General features: G+C 45.5%; 1 protein-coding gene across 1 annotated transcript; it reads left to right on the top strand.

The window, feature by feature from the left end:
* The first annotated feature begins 1,737 nt into the window (after window positions 1-1,737).
* Window positions 1,738-19,318, top strand: LOC120054503 (protein-glutamine gamma-glutamyltransferase K-like). The gene is made up of 13 exons (XM_039001933.1): window positions 1,738-2,026; window positions 2,136-2,327; window positions 14,206-14,457; window positions 16,321-16,439; window positions 16,571-16,678; window positions 16,832-17,009; window positions 17,122-17,260; window positions 17,406-17,598; window positions 17,819-17,972; window positions 18,114-18,398; window positions 18,510-18,670; window positions 18,825-18,961; window positions 19,124-19,318. Exons 1-13 carry the CDS (start codon window positions 1,738-1,740, stop codon window positions 19,266-19,268), a joined length of 2,352 nt encoding a protein of 783 aa, XP_038857861.1. The 3' UTR covers window positions 19,269-19,318.
* Window positions 19,319-20,413: the final 1,095 nt, after the last annotated feature.

Genomic DNA, 20,413 nt, shown 5'->3' with positions numbered 1-20,413 from the left:
CAGGTGCAGCGAAATGCTTATGTTTCTAGCTCCAACAGTGCAGTAATACCTAACAATACAAAACAATACACACAAATCCCCAAAATAAAGAAATTAAGAAAGTTCAGAACAAGCAATAGCAAAGTCTGGAATATAAATATATATGTATATATACAGTATATATAGCACTTGTAGGCAAGAGTTCACTCACATGCATACACCTCACCAGCCTACAATACTTGACTTACAGTATGACTATCTCATCATCTCTCTTCAGTCCCACGCTCATCATATAAATACATACATCTACCATATAAATACATACATCTACTACACTAGACACTACTGCACATCTACCACCTACTGTAGCTGTATCCAAGCCTGAGGGCAAACCCTATCAACAGTGACTGCTGTACAGTACTGTATGTAATCAAGTCTACCAGGTGAGAGTTCATGCTTCAACGGTCCACTCCTTTCTTTGTATCAGTCAAAGTCTAGCCATGCCTAACCAACAGACTTCTGAAACATGCTCACAGCCACAGGCAAAACATTCACTCCTGGCAGATTAGATGGTGAGCATATTCTTTCAGCTCTGGATAAGTGAAAATGATTCCTCAATTACATTGGGGTGTGGTTGCTGGCCCTCTCTTGTTTCACAAAATGTCATAAAAAAGTATTTAGCTGCAGTGACTCAAGCTCTGAGGTACACTCCTCCACACTTAGCGGCAATTCATTAATTGTACATTTTCCGTCTGTCCACTGTATGTAATAATATTGTACTTACAAGCTAGATACAACACAGAGCAGGTCTACTGGACATGGCTAAAAGCCAAGCTGGACATTCACCCATTCTCAAATGGAACACATTCCCATTCCGTACAATCCTGCCCTCAACCCGTTCATATTTTTGGCACTGGGGCAGGTGGTGTACTTCTTACCCTATCATTGTGTATATGTATGAGCATGTGTCCGTATGTCTTTAATGGTTTGTGTGTGTGTGTACATATTATGTGTTTGAATGTACAGTATGTGTACACATCCATGTGCATACTGCTTGTGTCAGGATTCAAGTTATTGTTGCAGTAGTTAGGTATTTCCATTTTTAGTTAGATTTCCTATATCCCACTTTTCCACTTATTCACATCTCAGCAGTTGCTCAATTTCTATTATGAATTCAAAATCAGTGTAATGTTTTCTCACTCTCCCTTTCCCAGTTGTTTTTCAGTCTGAGGGCAGAGGTGTTAAGTGTATTAGTAATGAAGAAGAAGCATTCTTTTCTTTCTCTGTCTATAATTTATCTTCCATTTCTCCACTCTTTTCTTTGATTCTCCTCATTGGCACGTACGTAAGGAATGAGCCTGCCCTCTTCCAGTGTTACCTCATTGAGACTGTGATCTGTCACTATGTAGCAACAGTTAGTGAGAGGCAAGAATGCAGACAGAGTGTGGGAAAGACTTTCAGAGGGACTAAAGAAGTGACTGGATAGGCCTCTACAAAGAGGATTATGAAAAAGTTGGATAAGAATGAAAGAGTTGGATGAAGGAGCAATAGGACAGAAAAACAACATACACACATGATAAGGAGATGCTAGTTAGCTTGCATGCACTCATGAGAGCACAACATTTGATTTGTGATGCAAATTGACCAATTATAATGACATATGTTCAAAAGTTATCGGATGGATATGGATTGATGATAGAGTAGTAAGCACAAGCAAAATGACAACAATACATGCTCCTCTTTTTTTAAATTCTCAGGATGCCTGTGGAAACGCTGTCAGTCAGACACTCTCTGTCTAATGTGGGTAGGTTCCCATCAGTCACATTGGGATGGGGGCAGGATGTGCCAGAGAAGGAGGAACCAGAGGAGGAGAACACAGAGGAGGGGGCGTGTCGACAATGGTTACGTAAGATCTGTCCTTGCTGCTGTCAAAGACTGAGCGATGATGATGACATCACAGATACGGTCGTGACCGGGATCCCGGATGTCGACAACAATGCAGGGATGAATGCCGACAAGCCAGTCACTGGTGGAAGTGAGCTCGAAGGTAATTTACTCTTTTAAAACTATTATTATTACTACGCTAGACGTTGTGACATTTGTGACAAAATGGTTGACTTTAAAATGGCCTTCCTTCATTATATCCCTTTTCTCAGAGCTGTTGTTGACAGTGCGGTCCATAGACCTGATGAAAACCAAGACGGGTCTGAACCGCCTGGAGCATCACACAGACCGTTACTACGGTGATGACCTCATCATCCGCAGGGGGAATACCTTCATGATGTGGCTTGACCTCTCACGACCTTACTACCCCAACACAGACAGACTCCACCTGGAGCTTAAGACAGGTCAGTGAGATATTCTGCAGAATCATGATAGGCTACTATGACTCAATGGCCTCCCCGTCCCCCTTCTGGGTAATCCCTAGGGCTAATAAGTGCACATGATAACAGCAAGCCCTTTATAACCAATCATGCGAACTCTGAGAGTAACTTTAAGTGGTTGTGTGTTTACGGGTATGAGCGTGTGTGCTTCTTTGTGTGTGCTTGTGTCTCTGAAGCCTGTGCCTCCACTATGTTTTGGTGGTTATCGCCATGGTAACTGATTCATCCATGTCGTTGGTGGCAAGTCTCCAGTGTTTTAGAGGAGAATATCTCACAGTCCTACTCAAATCCCCTTTCCACTGAGGACTATATCCTACCATAAACAGCTTTAATAACCACCAACCAGCTCACCAACTCAATTCACAATGCCCTTTCAGCTTCTTGATTGTAAACTTTATCTTAGAGTATGAGTGTGTACTATACTGTATGAGGAGATGTGTCTTAAGCTTGCTGGGTGGTAGCCAGTGTATTAATAGACAAGCAGCAAATCACCATCTATGCCATGCTGGTATTTATAGAACAGCAACATGCAGGACAGATACTGTATGGAGCTTTAGAATGAGTGTACTGTGGGTGGACTGTAGGTGTGTTTGAGGAAGATATAGTTTCTCTACTTGTTTTTTCAAGCACACCCTATTGTGGTAGGACTGCACCCAGCTAGCACATTTGGTTTCTTGGAAGTTTTGGGAACAAACCGTATGTTTTTGGTTTCACATTGGTTGTGGGAACAAAGCCATACGTTTCCTGACTGGTAAAATTGCATGTTTTTTAAACATTCTGAGAACATAAGTGAAAGTCTTGCCTGTCCTGGGAATGTTTATTTTAATAGGTTGCAGGGAGGTTTTACTCTGGTTCCTTGAAAGTTTTCTATAAGGGCACAAGGCCAGACCCAGACACGGGAGGCAGATGGTCTGAGTCTTTGATATTTATTATATTCCAAAAGGGTAGGCAAGAGAATGGTCGTGGACAGGCAAAAGGTAAAAACCAGTTCAGAGTCCAGGAGGTACAGTGTGGCTCGAGGTCAGGTCAGGCAGGCGGGTACAGAGTCAAGAAACAGGCAAGGGTCAATACCGGGAGGACTGGAAAAGGAAAATAGCAGGAGCACGAGAAAAACACGCTGGTTGACTTGAACAGACGAGACAAAGTGGCACAGAGAGACAGGAAACACAGGGATAAATACACCGGGAAAATAAGCAATACCTCGAGGGGGTGGAGGCAATCACAAGGACAGGTAAAACAGATCAGGGCGTGACAGTACCCCCCCCCCCCCCCCCAGGGCGCATACCTGGCTGACCGGGGTGTTGGCAGTGAAAATTGCTAATGAGGGCCGGGTCCAGGATGTCTTTAGCAGGAACCCAGCACCTCTCTTCCGGGGCCATAACCCTCCCAGTCAACCAGGTACTGGAAACCCCTGCCCCGTGGTCGAACCCTCAGGAGGCGTCTCACTGTATACGCTGGCCGGCCATCGATGACACGGGGGGTGGGATGGGCCTAGAACAGAAGACAGAGGACTGTGAGACAAGGGGTTAATCCTGGACACATGAAAAGTAGGGTGAACACAGAGGGTACGGGGCAACAGCAGTGGGACTAATGACTCTAGAAATGGGGAAAGGACCAATGAAACGGGCGGGGGAGGTTTTCGGGATTCTACCCGGAGGGGTCGGTCCCGAGTGGACAACCATACCCTCTGCCCGACCCGATAGCGAGGAGCCAGAGTCCGGTGGCGGTCCGTTTGTGAAAGATACCTGGAAGTGGTCTTCAGAAGAGCCGCCGAGCTCTTTTCCAGGTAAGCCGACAGTGGCGGACGAACATCTGAACTGAAGGTATGTTGACCTCAACTTCTTGCTCTGGGAAGAGCGAGGGCTGATACCCCCATGGAGCATTCGAAGGGGGAGAGTCCAGTAGCCAAGCAGGGGAGAGTGTTCCTGGCATATTCCACCAGGACCAGTTACTGACTCCAGGTTGTGGAGTTACTGGCAACAAGACACCAGAGTGCCGTCTCCATATCTTGATTGGCCCGCTCCGACTGGCTGTTAGATTGGGGATGAAACCCAGATGACAGGCTGGCTGACGACCCGATAAGAGTGCAGAATGTCTTCCAGATTGGGGACGAGACCTGAGGACCCCGGTCCGAGACAATGTCAACCGGGAGTCCATGGATTCGGAAGACGTGCTGCACCATAAGCTGGGCCGTCTTCTTGGCTGAAGGTAACTTCGTCAGAAGGATGAAATGGGCGGCCTTGGAGAATCTGTCAACCACCGTGAGGATGGTGGTGTTTCCATCTGACGGAGGAAGCCCAGTGACAAAATCCAGGGAAATATGGGACCAGGGGCGATGAGGGACAGGGAGTGGCTGTAGGAGGCCAGACGGAGCTTGCCACAGAGTCTTGCTTTGCGCTCACACCATGCATGCGGTGAAGAAGGTCGAGACGTCAGGAACCATGGTGGCCCACCAGAAGCATTGATGAAGGAAAGCCAGAATTCGACGAGTGCCAGGATGACAGGTAAGCCTGGAAGAGTGAGCCCATTCCAGGACCTGAGGCCAGACTGAATCAGGAACAAACAGACGGTTAGCCCCCCCCCCCCCCCCCCCCCAGGGTCTGCCTTGCGGACCAGAGCCTCATTTCCCCAAACAGAAGCTGCCAAACCAGAGGCAGGGGGGATGGTCTCAGATTCAGAGGGAGTGGCAGTGGAACTGTACAGACGGGATAGAGCATCCGGCTTCACGTTTTTTGACCCTGGGCAGTAGAAGTTGGTGAAATTGAACCTGGTAAATAACAGAGCCCAATGAGCTTGCCTTGGGTTGAGGCGCTTGGCAGTGCGGAGGTATTCTAAATTCTTATGATCTGTCCTTACTGGAAATGGATGTTCCGACCCCTTCCAGCCAGTGTCTCCACCCCTCCAGAGCCATCTTAACTGCTAGACGTTCCCGATTCCCAATGTCATAATTCCTCTCCGAAGAGTTGAGACATGAAGGCACAGGGATGAAGCTTTTGGTCCTGGACGGATCGCTGGGAAACAACGGCCCCTACTCCCACATCGGAAGCATCAACCCCCACCACAAACTGACGAGTTGGGTCCGGATGGATGAGGATGGGAGAAGTAGTAAATCGCTGCTTTAGATCTCCAAAAGCCTTGTCTGCTGCTGGAGACCATGTGAACGGTACCTTGGGAGAGGCGAGTGTAGAGAGGGGAGCCGCCAGATTGCTGTAGCCTCGAATGAAACGGCGGTAGAAATTTGCAAAACCCAGAAACCGTTGGAGCTTTACCCTGGACGTGGGCTAGGGCCAATCCAGCACTGCTCTCACCTTCTCTGGATCCAGCTGTACATTCCCCTCAACAATAATGTATCCCAGAAAGGAGATAGTGGAGAGGTGGAACTCGCACTTCTCAGCCTTTACAAACAACTGATTCTCCAAGAGGCGCTGAAGGACCTGTCGAACATGGAGAATGTGTTGCTGGGCAAAACCAGAGAAAACCAGGATGTTGTCGAGGTAGGCAAAAACAAAACGATTCAATGTCCCGGAGTACATCGTTGACCAGAGCCTGGAAGACAGCAGGCACGTTGGTGATTCCAAACGGCATAACCAGGTACTCAGTGTCCACTGGCAGTGTTGAAAGCTGTCTTCCACTCGTCTCCTTCGCGTATCCGCACAAGGTAGTAGGCATTCCGAAGGTCCAGTTTGGAAAAGATAGTAGCCCCCTGGAGAAGTTTGAAAGCTGAGGAGAGGAGTGGAAGAGGGTACCGATTTTTAATCGTAATATCATTGAGGCCCCGGTAATCAATACATGGACGCAGGGTCTTGTCCTTCTTCCCCACAAAGAAGAATCTTGTGCCGGCAGAAGGGCGAATGCTCCCAACAGCCAGTGAGTCCTCGATGTACTCCTCCATGGCCTTGGTCTTAGGACCGGGCAGGGAATATAGCCGGCCTCGAGGCGGTGTGGTGCCCGGAAGGAGGTCAATAGCACAATTGTAAGGATGATGTGGAGGAAGGGAGGTAGCACGACCCTTGCTGAGAACCTCCAGGAGGTCATGATACTCTGCATACTCTGCATCCATGAAACTCTCATCTGCCCAGAGTCAATAAGCCCCGGAGAGACTTAGACTGGTCTCTGCACAGCAAGCTCACATAAAACGGAGTTTGGGTAATGGGACTTAGAGGATTCCCAGTCAGACTCACAAGAGTGCTTGTACCTACTAAGGCTTCAGGTCTCTTAACTGGGCAGGTGACTATGTAATGCCCTACAGCTCCACAATACAGACATCAATTGGAGATTAGCCGGTGAGAACGTTCCCTAGGCGATAACCCAGCCCTTCCTAGTTGCATAGGTTCTGGTGTATCAGGCTCACCCATCATCAAGGATTCTCGAGGAAGCTCGGGTGGCTTCGGATCCTCTCTGAAAAATAGCCTTCGGGACTCCTGGATTCCTTCGAAGATGAGCGAGCCACTGCAAATGAATGAGTGTGACACAGGCCAGACCTCGCACTCCTGCGTTCCCTTAGCCATCCATCAATTCTAATGGTGAGGGCAATGAGGGAATCGAGGTCCACCGGTAATTCCAGAGCAGCTAGCTTAGCCCTTATCACCTCAGATAGTCTGTGAAGGAAGGTATCGAAAAGTGACTCCGGATTCCAGGCACTCTCAGTAGCAACAGTGTAGTCTGCCACACTAATGGAGTCTTGATGTAATTCAAGTAGTTTTTGGGCCTCCTATCTCCCGGATACCGGAGAATCAAACACCTTCCTCACCTCTGCCATGAAATTCTCCAGATGACGACAAATGGCGGATTGTTGCTCCCAAACTGCCGTAGCCCAGGAGAGCACCTTCCCGACATTAGCGTAATAATATACGATATCTTTGATCGGTCTGAAGGAAACGAAGATGGCTATAGCTCAAAAATAAGGGAGCAGTGAGAAAGAAAACCCTGGCAGGTACCAGGATCCCCAGAGTATCACTCCGGAGGATGTAAGCGGGGTTCTCGGGGAGCCGGGGTAGGCTGTACAAACTCACCACTCATAGGGAAAAAGTTACTGGGTGGTTGGGGGTTGTCAGAGGTGGCAGGCTGCCTATGAGCTAACTTCCTGATTTGTTCCATAATAGCCTTAAACCCTTGGTTGTGGCGTTCCGTCAGGGAACAAAGCCCTTCCAGAAGGTCCAGTAGTAGCTCTTCATACCTCCCAATGGTGGCTCCCTGCAGGGAGACAGCATGGCAGAGCTGGCCCAGGTCTGCTGGGTCTGTCATGGCCAGTTCATAATATAAGGGCACAAGGCCAGACCCAGATGCAGACACAGGAGGCAAATGGTTTGAGTCTTTGATATTTATTATATTCCAAAAGGGTAGGCAAGAGAATGGTCGTGGACAGGCAAAAGGTCAAAACCAGTTCAAAGTCCAGGAGGTACAGTGTGGCAGGCAGGCTCGAGGTCAGGGCAGGCAGGCGGGTACAGAGTCCAGAAACAGGCAAGGGTCAAAACTGGGAGGACTAGCAAAATAGATTAGAAAAAGCAGGATCACAGGGAAAACCACGCTGGTTGACTTGAACAGACAAGACGAAGTGGCACAGAGAGACAGGAAACACAGGGATAAATACACCAGGGAAAATAAGCAACACCTGCAGGGGGTAGAGACAATCACAAGGACAGGTAAAACAGACCAGGACGTCGTCTGTTGAAGAAGGAGTGGACCAAAGCGCAGCGTGGTAAGTGTTCATGATTTATTCTCAAAAAACACTTGAACAAAATAACAAAGAGCAAAACGACAACGAACAGTTCTGTCAGGTGCAGAAACACAAAACAGAAAATAACTACCCACAAAACACAGGTGGGAAAAGGCTACCTAAGTATGGTTCCCAATCAGAGACAACGATAGACAGCTGTCCCTGATTGAGAACCACACCCAGCCAAAACAAAGAAATACAAAACATAGAAAAATGAACATAGAATGCCCACCCAAATCACACCCTGACCAAACCAAAATAGAGACATAAAAAGCTCTCTAAGGTCAGGGCGTGACAGTAACAGTTTTCCTGTTTTTTTTATTAACGCTTTGAGAATGGAAATGATAGGTTATTTGGAGGTTTTTGAAGAACTTCCTTAAAACTTTCACTGAATGTTTAAATAAGACTGCTATATTATTTTGGGTTATCTTTTATGAAATCCAAGCACAGATAGGACACATGGAAATGTATTTCTTTAGGCATTAATCATGCAAACACACAAAAAAATTGTGACATAGGATCAATGAGATTTGAACATTTAAGAGATAAGAGAACTACAAGTTATCACATTGTATAGCGTGTCATTGTATAGCTTACCACCTTCACCTATGAAACTTTCCTTCACTGCGTTTTCAAACCCAAAGACTATTTAGATGTTCCACTTTTTGTTATGTTTCAGCCTTATTCTAAAATGGATTACATTGGTTTTTTTCTCTCATCAATCTCGTAGCCAGTTACTATTGCAGTTCTGTGGGTGTAACATTTATTGACAATTTTTATACCTTCTGGAAACATAGCTCGTATTATAAGGAGGATGGGATCCACCCAAATCATTTGGGTACCTGGATCCTTTCACAGCATTATAAGGCTGCGTTGAGACAATCCCGCACAACACCATGGGGGAAACAGAGGGTTAAATACATGAACAATAATTAGGGGAATGAAAAACAGGTGTGTAGAAACAAAGACAAAACAAATGGAAAATTAAAAGTGGATCGGCGATGGCTAGTAGGCTGGCGACGCCGAGCGCCGCCCCAAACAAGGAGAGGAACCGACTTCGGATGAAGTCGTGACAAAAGGAAAACTCCACGCCATCATTCATTGAATCAGATGTCTCATTCATCACAAAACACACCGCTACTGCCAACTACTTTAATTATTTTTTTAATTGGCAAGATTAGCAAACTTAGGCATGACATGCCAGCAACAAACACTGGCATTACACAAGCAATTGTCACAAGGATGACGCTGGAGAGGCGAAGCAGGTACGGGGAGTCAAACATTTAATAGGGAACGGACATAGAACGAGACAGGAACAGCGTCAGCACACGGGTAACAGACAAATTACAATTAATGCAGCAGTGGGGAACAGAACTTGGGAACAGAACTTGGGAACTGACAAATATAGGGGAGGTAATAAACAGGTAATAAACAGGTGATTGAGTGAGTCCAGTTGAGTCCAATATCGCTGATGCGCGTGACGAGGGAAGGCAGGTGTGCGTAGATGGTGGCAGGAGTGCGTAATGCAGGGCAGCCTGGCGCCCTCGAGCGCCAGGGGGGAAAGAGTGGGAGCGTGACAGTAGTACCCCCCCACCCCTAGTGGGGCCACCCGGCGTCCCACCTGGGCGAACCGGCCGAGACATGAGCGCTGGGCAAGCCGGCTGGGGGTAAACTCCCCACGAACCGGCAGGGGCGTAGGAGCCTGGCGAGCCGGCTGATGCAAGGACGCCTGTCGATCCCGCTGAGGCGAGGGAGCCCGATGATCCGGGGGAGCATAACGTGGGATGGAAACCTGCCGAGTCAACCTAGGCAAGGAAACCTCTCGAGCCAGCCAGGGCGTGGAAGCCCGACGAGCTGGCTTAGGCACCCCCGGTTCCATCGGCGGCGGAATCCACCCCGACGTCATCAACAAAACCAAAAGAAATTCTGGGCCGGCTGGGCGAACAAGACCTGACGATCTGGCTGAGGCCCGACGTGGGATGGGCGCCTTCCGAGCCAACCTGGGCAAGGAAACCTCTCGAGCCAGCTAGGGCGTGGAAGCCCGACGAGCTGGCTAAGCACCCCCGGTTCCATCGGCGACGACCCAGGACCGACGTCATCACCAACCGGAACGCCAGTACTCCTCGATGCTTTGTGTGTTGGCTGCTGCATTCTGTCACAAGGATGACGCTGGAGATGCGAATCAGATATGGGGAGTCAAACATTTAATAGGGAACGAGACAGGAACAGCGTCAGCACACGGGTAACACAGACACATTACAATTAATGCAGCAGTGGGGAACAGAGCTGGGGAACTGACAAATATAGGGGAGGTAATAAAACAGGTGATTGAGTGTCCAGGTGAGTCCAATATCGCTGATGCGCGTGACCAGGGAAGGCAGGTGTGCGTAAATGATGGTGGCAGGAGTGCGTAGTGCAGGGCAGCCTGGTGCCCTCGAGCGCCAGGGGGTAAGAGCGGGAGCAGGCGTGACAGCAAGTATAACTGATCAAATGATGAAAGCATTGCAATTTTGCAATTTGCAATTTTGGGTAAGAGGTGAAAAAGTATTGTTGTCTATTAACAATGACAAGCCACCGAGGTCTGTCAACTTGGATGGAAAATTACTGAAGATAATAGCGGAAGATATTACCACTCCTATTTGCCATATCTTCAATTTAAGCCCACAAGAAAGTGTGTGCCCTGGAGGCCTGGAGGGAAGCGAAAGTTATTCCCTTACTTAAGAATAGTAAAATCCCCTTTACTGGCTCAAATAACTGACCAATCAGCCTGTTACCAACCTTTAGTAAACTTTTGGATAAAATTGTTTCACCAGATACAATGCTATTTTATAGTAAAAAAAAATGGACAATAGACTTTCAGCACGCTTATAGGGAAGGACATTGAACAAGCACAGCACTTACACAAATGACTGATGATTGACAGAGAAATTGATGAAAAAAAGATTGTGGGCGCTGTTTTGTTATTATTGTTATTATTTTGATATTATTGATCATAGTCTTTTGCTGGAAAAATGTATGTGTTATGGCTTTACACCCCCTGCTATATTGTGGATAAAGAGTTACCTGCCTAACAGACCACAGAGGGTGTTCTTTAATGGAAGCCTTTCCAACAAAATCCAGGTAGAATCAGACATTTCCAGGGCAGCTGTCTAGACCCCTTACTTTTTTCAATCTTTACTAACGACATGCTACTGGCTTTGAGTAAAGCCAGTGTGTCCATGTATGCGCATGACTCAACACTATACACGTCAGCTACCACAGCGACTGAAATGATTGCAACACTTAACAAAGAGCTGCAGTTAATTTCAGAATGGATGGCAAGGAATAAGTTAGTCCTAAATATAAAAAAACCAAAGCATTGTATTTGGGACAAATCATTCACTAAACCCTAAATCTCAACTACATTTTTTTATGAATAATGTGGAAATTGAGCAAGTTGATGTGACTAAACTGCTTGGATTAACCCTGGATTGCAAACTGTCATGGTCAAAATACATTGATACAACAGTAGCTAGGATGGGGAGAAGTCTGTCCATAATAAAGCGCAGCTCTGCATTCGTAACAGCATTCGTACCTGGTCTATTGTTCAGTCCTGTGGTCAGGTGCCACAAAGAGGGACTTAGGAAAATTGCAATTGGCTCAGAACAGGGTAGCACGGCTGGCACTTGGATTTACACAGAGAGCTAACAATAATAATACGCATGTCAATCTCTCCTGGCTCAAAATTGAGGAGAGATTGACTTCATTTACTACTTGTATTTGTGAGAGGTATTGACATGTTGAATGCACAGAGCTGTCTGTTTGAACAACTGGCACACAGTTTGGACACCCATGTATACCCCACAAGACATGCCACCAGAGGTATCTCACAGTCCCCAAGTCCAGAACAGACTATGGGAGGTGCACAGTACTACATAGAGCCATGACTACATGGAACTCTATTCCACGTCAAGTAACTCATGCAAGCAGTAAAAATTTGATTTAAAAATATACCTTTACGGAACAGCAGAGACTGTGAAGGCACAGACACATGCATACAAACACACAATAACATATGTACAATACACACACGTACACATAGATTTTGTGTTGTAGATATGTGGCTGTAGAGTATGGGCCTGACGGCACACACTTAATATGTTGTGAAATCTATTTGTGAATGTATAACTGCCTTAATTTTGCTGCACCCCATGAAGAGTAGCTGCTGCCTAATGGTGATCCGTAACAATTAGAAATACCCCATAATGAAAAAACTGTTTTTTAGACAACTGAAATATTACATTTAAATAAGTATTCCGACGCTTTACTCAATACTTTGTTGAAGCACCTTTGGCAGCGATTACAGCCTCGAGTCTTCTTGGGTATGACACTACAAGCTTGGCACACCTATATTTGGGGAGTCTTCTCTGCATATCCTCTCAAGCTCTGTCAGGTTGGATGGGAAGTGTCACTGTACAGCTATTTTCAGGTCTCTCCAGAGATGTTCGATCGGGTTCAAGTCCGAGCTTGGAAGGTTCTCCCATCTCCACAGAAAAACTCTTGGGCTCTGTCAGAGTGACCATCGGGTTCTTGGCTTGGTTTTTGCTCTGACATGTACTGCCAACTGTGGGACCTTATATAGACAAGTGTGTGCCTACCCAAATCATGTCCAATCAATTGAATATACCACAGGTGGAGTCCAATCAACTTGTAGAAACATCTCAAGGATGACCAATGGAAACAGGATGAACCTGAGCTCAATTTCGAGTCTCATAGCAAAGGGTCTGAATACTTATGTACATTATTATTTTTTAATAAATTTGCCAACATTTCTAAAAAACGATTTTCACTTTGTCATTATGGGGTATTGTGTGTAGATTGATGAGGCTAAAAAACGATGTAATCAATTTTATAACAAGGCTGTAACCAAAATTGTGGAAAAGTCAAGGAGTCTGAATACTTTCCAAATGCACTGTACAAAGCTGTTCGTTTCAGTCTACTCCTGGGGTGTCTAAATCATTCCATGGAGTTCCTAGTTCAGGGTTTCCTAAACTCGGTCCTGAGGATCCCAAAGGGTGCACGTTTTGGTTTTGGCCCTAGCTGTCACGGCCGTTGAAAGAAGTGGACCAAGGTGTAGCATGGTCAGCGTACATTTTCCTTTTTATTTAAAATGTAGCCAACAAAACAACAAACGAAAGAAACAACCGTGAAGCTTACAAGGGCATAGTGCCACAAACAAAGTTAACTACCCACAACGAAAGGAGGGAAAAAGGGCTACCTAAGTATGGTTCCCAATCAGAGACAACGATAGACAGCTGTCCCTGATTGAGAACCATACCCGGCCAAAACATAGAAACACAAAATCATAGAAAACAAAACATAGAATGCCCACCCCAAATCACACCCTGACCAAACCAAAAAGAGACATAAAAAGGCTGTCTACGGTCAGGGCGTGACACTAGCACTACACAGCTGATTCAAATAATCAACTAGTCATCAAGATTTGATTATTTTTAATCAGCTATGTAGTGCTGGGGCCAAAACCAAAATGTGCACAACTTGGGGTCCCCAGGACCGAGTTTGGGAAACGCTGGCCTAGTGTCTGCTGGTTTTTGGGTTTTCCTTTCAATTAGGACCTAGACAACCAGGTGGGGGGACCCCATTTCAAGAAAACATGCACTCATTAAGATCAGGTGTGGCCAATTAGTGGGCGTGGCCAACACACCTGAACACACTTAACATGATAGAGGATAGAGAGAGTTTTGTTGATGCTGAGAACAGAATGTATGTTTTAAAATAACAGAAGTTTTGGTTGTAATGCAACAAAATAGGAAAAACGGCAAGGGGGATGAATACTTTTGCAAGGCACTGTAGAACTCCTTTGTGAGGGAATACATTGATGGCGTTTATAACTAAGTACAGGAAATGAGCCAACGTGTGTCTGTGAAAAGTTTTATTACGATATGCAACTCTTGTTTTTGGCAGCTTTGCCCAAAAAAAATTCATGATAGCAACAAGTGACAGCAACTTCATGTAATTTTTTGCAAAAAGTGATCAATTCAGTTAAAATAGGAGTAAGAGAAGAGATATTGCACCACATTTTGTTCTTATCCCACTGAATAATATGTCTGTGTGTTTATGGGACAGGATCCCTGCCTACAGTGGCAAAGGGCACCCATGTCATCATCCCATTGGTTGAGGAGCTGGAGGATAACCGTTGGGAGGCCAAGATCGTGAAATGGGACGGCAACAGGATCAAGCTGTCTGTTAACTCCCAGCCCACTGCCATGATTGGCCGATACCAGCTCACTGTGGCAACGCAAAGCCCGAAGGGCAAGGCCACATCTACACATGACCCAAGGAATGACATCCGCATGCTGTTTAACCCTTGGTGTGAAGGTGAGTGAGTGAGTGAGTGAGTGAGTGAGTGAGTGAGTGAGTGAGTGAGTGAGTGAGTGAGTGAGTGAGTGAGTGAGTGAGTGAGTGAGTGAGTGAGTGAGTGAGTGAGTGAGTGAGTGAGAGAGAGTTGGAGAGAGTTGGAGAGAGAGAGAGAGAGAGATTAAATTAGTTAAAACTTCTTATGGCTGCAGGGACAGTATTGAGTAGCTTGGATGAAAAGGTGCCTAGAGGTGCCCAGAGTAAACTGCCTGCTCCTCAGTCCCAGTTGCTAATATATGCATATTATTATTAGTATTGGATAGAAAACACTCTGAAGTTTCTAAAACTATTTGAATGATGTCTGTGAGTATAACAGAACTCATATGGCAGGCAAAAACCTGAGAAATAAATCCAACCAGGAAGTGGGAAATCTGAGCTTTGTAGGTTTTCAACTCATCACCTATCGAATACGCAGTGGGATATGGTCAGTTTGCACTTCCTACGGCTTCCACTAGATGTCAACAGTCTTTAGAACCTTGTCTGATGCTTCTACTGTGAAGTGGGGCCGAATGAGAGGGGAATGAGTAAGGTCTGCCATGACCTGAACATGCACTGACCATGCGCGTTCATGTGAGAGCGAGCTCTGTTCCATCGCATTTCTGAAGACAATGGAATTCTCCGGTTGGAACATTATTGAAGATTTATGTTAAAAACATCCTAAAGATTGATTCAATGCATCGTTTGACATGTTTCTACTGACTGTTACGGAACTTTTTGACATTTCGTCTGCTTTTAGTGAACGCGCTTCGTGACTTTGGATTTGTTTACCAAACGCGCTAACAAAAGTAGCTATTTGGACATAAATGATGGACATTACCGAACAAAACTAATATTTCTTGTGGAAGTGGGAGTCCTGGGAGTGCATTCCGACGAAGATCAGCAAAGGTAAGTGAAGATTTATAATGCTATTTATGACTTTTGTTGACTCCACAATTTGGCGGGTAACTGTATGGCTTGCTTTTGTGGCTGAACGCTGTTCTCAGATTATTGAATATTGTGCTTTTGCCATAAAGCTTTTTTGAAATCTGACACAGCGGTTGCATTAAGAACAAGTGTATCTTTAATTCTATGTAAAACATGTATCTTTCATCAAAGTTTATGATGAGTATTTCTGTTATTTGATGTGGCTCTGCAATTTCTCCGCAACTTAATCGAACAAAACATATATGTATTGTGTAACATGAAGTCCTATGAGTGTCATCTGATGAAGATCATCAAAGGTTAGTGATTCAATTTATCTCTATTTCTGCTTTTTGTGACTCCTGTCTTTGGCTGGAAAAATGGCTGTGTTTTTCTGTGATTTTGCGGTGACCTAACATAATCGTTTGTGGTGCTTTCGCTGTAAAGCCTTTTTGAAATCGGACACTGGGGTGGGATTAGCAAGAAGTGTATCTTTAAAATGGTGTGAAATACTTGTATGCTTGAGGAATTTTAATGATGAGATTTCTGTTGTTTGAATTTGGCACCCTGCACTTTCACTGGCTGTTGTCATATCGATCCCGTTAACGGGATTGCAGCCCTAAGAAATGAATACAAAGAGAGCTTATCCCTGTTCTCAGCCCACTGACTTAAAAATAATACTCACACCCAACATAATAGATCTCTGGGTGGTATCATGAAACATAATCTAACCGGTCAGGTAAGCCATATATTTGTGTAATGAAGGAAATTTGTGTCATTCAGAAGATCTAGTCTTACACCCTTCTGTAAACTCAGAGACTCTCCATAGTCCACTCCACCCTCATTTCAGGCTGATGACATGACATGATGGAATTGTTTTATTTTTGAATAACTGAATCTGACCGCTCTCTCTCTCTTCATCAGATGACACAGTGTACATGGACGATGAGGATGAGAAGAATGAGTATGTCCTGAATGACGTCGGCAGGCTTTACTATGGCACAGAGAACCAGATTGGTGCAAGAACATGGAACTATGGACAGGTGAAGGAACATGAAGATTGTCAGTCAGGTGATGGGAAAATGTGGCCTGAGTAGGTCAGACCCAACTAACTTATTTCTATCATTGTCAATGCTTCTCTCTCTCCTTCCATCTCTACCTCTCTATTTCTCAGTTTGATGAGGGGATCCTGGATGCCTGTCTGTATGTTTTGGAGAAGAGTATAACCCCCCCCTCAGGCTGGGGAGACCCTGTCAATGTAGTTCGAGTCATTTCAGCCATGGTGAGTTCTCCTCGCAAACACAATGTGTCTTAAAAACCTCACTATTACCACTAACATCACTTCTAAGTCCAATCAATGTCCAACCAAACTGGCACCTCATTATTCCAACTATCAACTGAATCCAATGTGAACCCGTAATCTCCTTCATGCCAGATCAACTCCCCAGATGATTGTGGGGTCGTGGAGGGTAATTGGTCAGGGAAGTATGTGGGAGGGACTTCCCCTACAGCCTGGAGTGGCAGTGTGGACATCCTGAAGAAGTACCATAAGGACGGAGGCATACCAGTCAGATATGGCCAGTGTTGGGTCTTCTCTGGGGTCACCACCACAGGTTAGTTACTGTATGTGTGTGTTTGTACATGATCAAATCAAATGACTTTTATGAGAGGGTGCTAGGTTGATATGCATTGACCCCTATCCTCTCACCATCCTATCTCTTTCAGTGTTGAGGTGTTTGGGCATTCCCTCCCGTAGTGTGTCCAACTTCAACTCTGCCCATGACACAGATGTCTCCCTGACAACAGATGTGTACTTCAATGAGAATTTGGAGTCTATAGATCACCTCAACACTGACTCCATCTGGTTAGTAGAATACAGTCACACTCTGACACATAATATCTCATTCAGTGTATCATCTTAGTCATGTCATCACACACCATTCTTACAATATGGATTTACTAGATTCCATCTAAATTATAACCCATCCCTCCATCATTTCTGTCTTTAGGAACTTCCACGTGTGGAACGACTGTTGGATGGCTCGTCCAGACTTGCCACCAGGTCATGGTGGCTGGCAGGCGGTAGACTCCACCCCCCAGGAGACCAGCCAGGGCACCTTCCGCTGCGGCCCTGCCTCCATCACCGCCATCCGCAACGGACAAGTGTTCCTCAAACATGACTCACCCTTCATCTTTGCCGAGGTCAGTCTAGTCTAGTGTCTTCCTCTTTCTTCCTTTGCCTTTGCTGAGATGTCATTATCATACCTCTCTCTGCTTGACCTCAGCTTTCCATGCTAGCAGTGTACGTTTCACAAATAATCTTCTGTCTATCTCAGATGCACAGTGATGACCTCACATGCCCCTGTCAGTCTCAGATGTTCTCCATCTCTACCTCTCTCTTCCTGCTGTACCTGTCCTGTAGGTGAACAGTGATAAGATATACTGGCAGAGGAACCTGGATGGCACCTTCACCCAGATCTACAGTGAGAAGAATGCAGTGGGCCACTGTATCAGCACCAAGACTGTGGGCTCAGACGAACGCAACGATATCACACACCTTTACAAGCACCCAGAAGGTAGCTTCACATAGCTGTGCAAACACTGACATGCATTACATATCATTGTTTTATTACACACGTATACAAGCAGACTCCTGTACAAGGCAAGCACCCAGAAAGTAAAATGCATTAATTCCCACTTTATTGTCATTCTATCAGGCACAGAAGAGGAACGCATTGCTGTGGAGACTGCCAGTCGCTATGGTTCCAAACCAGATACCTACTCCTCTCCAATCGCTGAGGATATATCAATAGAGGTGACCATGGATGGGGAGGGGCCACGCATGGGGGGAGATGCAGAACTGAACATTGTCATGCGAAATGCTAGTTCTCTACCACGCACTATCAACCTCCACAGCCAGGTGGCAGTCATGTACTACACTGGCGTGCTCAAGGCCACCGTCAAGAAGGACGAAACGCCTGTGGAGCTGCTAGCCAATGAAGGTGAGCCAATGAATATCTTGTATTACACATCAGTAACGTTCATTCAGACAGTGTTATTCATTGCATGCCCAGGTTTTTCTGATCCCTAGTCCTGTCCTCCTCTCCTAACAGTGAAGACCCTGGAGTGGATCCTTGAGTACCAGCACTATCAGAACCAGCTAGTGGACCAGGCTGCTCTGATGCTGACCCTCTCAGGCCGGGTCACTGAGACACAGCAGGTCCTTGCCACTCAGTTCAGCTTCCGCCTCCGCACCCCTGACCTCATCATTAAGGTCAGACAAAACTAAACAGACTGAATGAATCATATCTACAGCATTTTTCTTTCTGTATATATTCTGTCTTTCTCTGTGTCTGATATTGTCTACTGATAATATGATTCAGAGATGTTCTGTAGTGGTAACAGTTTCCTATACTTTTCCCTCCTAGCCGGCAGGGGAGGCTGTGGTGGGGAAAAAGATGGCGGCTAAGATTTTCTTCACTAACCCTCTGCCACGCACACTGAAGGGAGTGGTGTTCCATGTGGAGGGGCTGGGCCTGCAGAGCGTTCGACAGATCGCTGTTGGGTGAGAAACAATTATAATTCTGTTCATTATCTGCAGCTTCATCTAAGCACGGCTTTAGTCCTTATGACTCTGAAGGTGCACTATGTGTGACGTATGCTGTCACTGTTCTTTTATGTTCTGAACAAGCACAGGTCTGAGTGTCTCTCTCATCTCCTCTCTCAGTGACGTGGCCAGTCGCTCCTCTGTGACTCTGACGGAACACTTTGTTCCTACTCTGCCTGGATCCAGGAAACTGGTGGCTTCTCTGGACTGTAAGCAGCTCACACAAGTCCACGGTGTCGCCAACATTGACGTCAAGGAGAAATGAGCCTTTGGACACCATAGACCCCTTTTGGTCTGCTTTACAATTGAGGCATAATCACTGTGAATGACAGAAGACGTTATCACCCTCTCCTCTTCCATACCAGAGCACTGATGATGCTGTTGAGTTCATTATGATGTTTGAAAGCACAGTCTAAGTTTGAGACACAGGAAAACCAAACACCATGCACAACAAACCTTTTCAATCATTATATGTTTCCACTTGAGGATTCCTGTCCCTTATATTGTAACATTTTTACATCCCTTCCACTCAATATCAGATTGGACCTGTATAATGTGCCTTGGAAAGTGCCTAAGCATATGATTGCAGTCTTTACAAGATTGGTATTAGAACTTGTATAATTGCATGACATTTCAAAATGTATCTTACCTACTGAACAGAGCACAAGCTACAGTATATGACACATGGGAACAATAATGTTTGTTTAGTATGCTGTACAGTAAAGCAAAAATACTGTGTACAGAGTGGTTTGTTATGTTGCCAGAGCATTGTATATCTATGACACAATCAGCTTTTTCTCAGATATTATTTTCTAACACTTATTAGAAGGGGTATGTGTTACCTTACACTGTACATTTGAATAATGCTATGGTGTTATTAACTTGTAAAACATTGTTGATTTTAAGAGATCAGTTCTTTTAAACATACAGGTAACTGTCAAAATAAAGGAAACACTTGAGTAAATAAGGAATACATTGTATATTGAAAGCAGGTGCTTCCACACAGGTGTGGTTCCTGAGTAATTGACATCCCATTATGCTTAGGGTCATGTATAAAAATTCTGGGCAGGCCAAGTTGCCCATTATTTTGCTACCATGGTTATGCCCCCATCCACAGGGCACGAGTGGGCACTGAATGGTTTGATGAGCATGAAAATTATGTAAACCATATGCTATCGCCGTCTCAGTGACCAGATCTCAACCCAACACTTATGGGAGATTCTGGAACAGTGCCTGAGAGCGTTCTCCACCACCATCAACAAAACACCGAATAATGGAATTTCTTGTTAAAGAATGGTGTCTCATCCCTCCGATAGAGTTCCAGACACTAGTAGAATCTATACCAAGGCACATTGAAGCTGTTCTGACAGCTCGTGGTGGCCCAACATCCCATTAAAACCCTTTATGTTG

This window comes from Salvelinus namaycush, chromosome 10 (assembly GCF_016432855.1).
Source record: "Salvelinus namaycush isolate Seneca chromosome 10, SaNama_1.0, whole genome shotgun sequence".
NCBI classification, from domain to species: domain Eukaryota; kingdom Metazoa; phylum Chordata; class Actinopteri; order Salmoniformes; family Salmonidae; genus Salvelinus; species Salvelinus namaycush.
The sequence above is the reverse complement of the archived record's forward strand: the minus strand, read 5'-3'. Positions and strand labels throughout refer to the sequence as shown.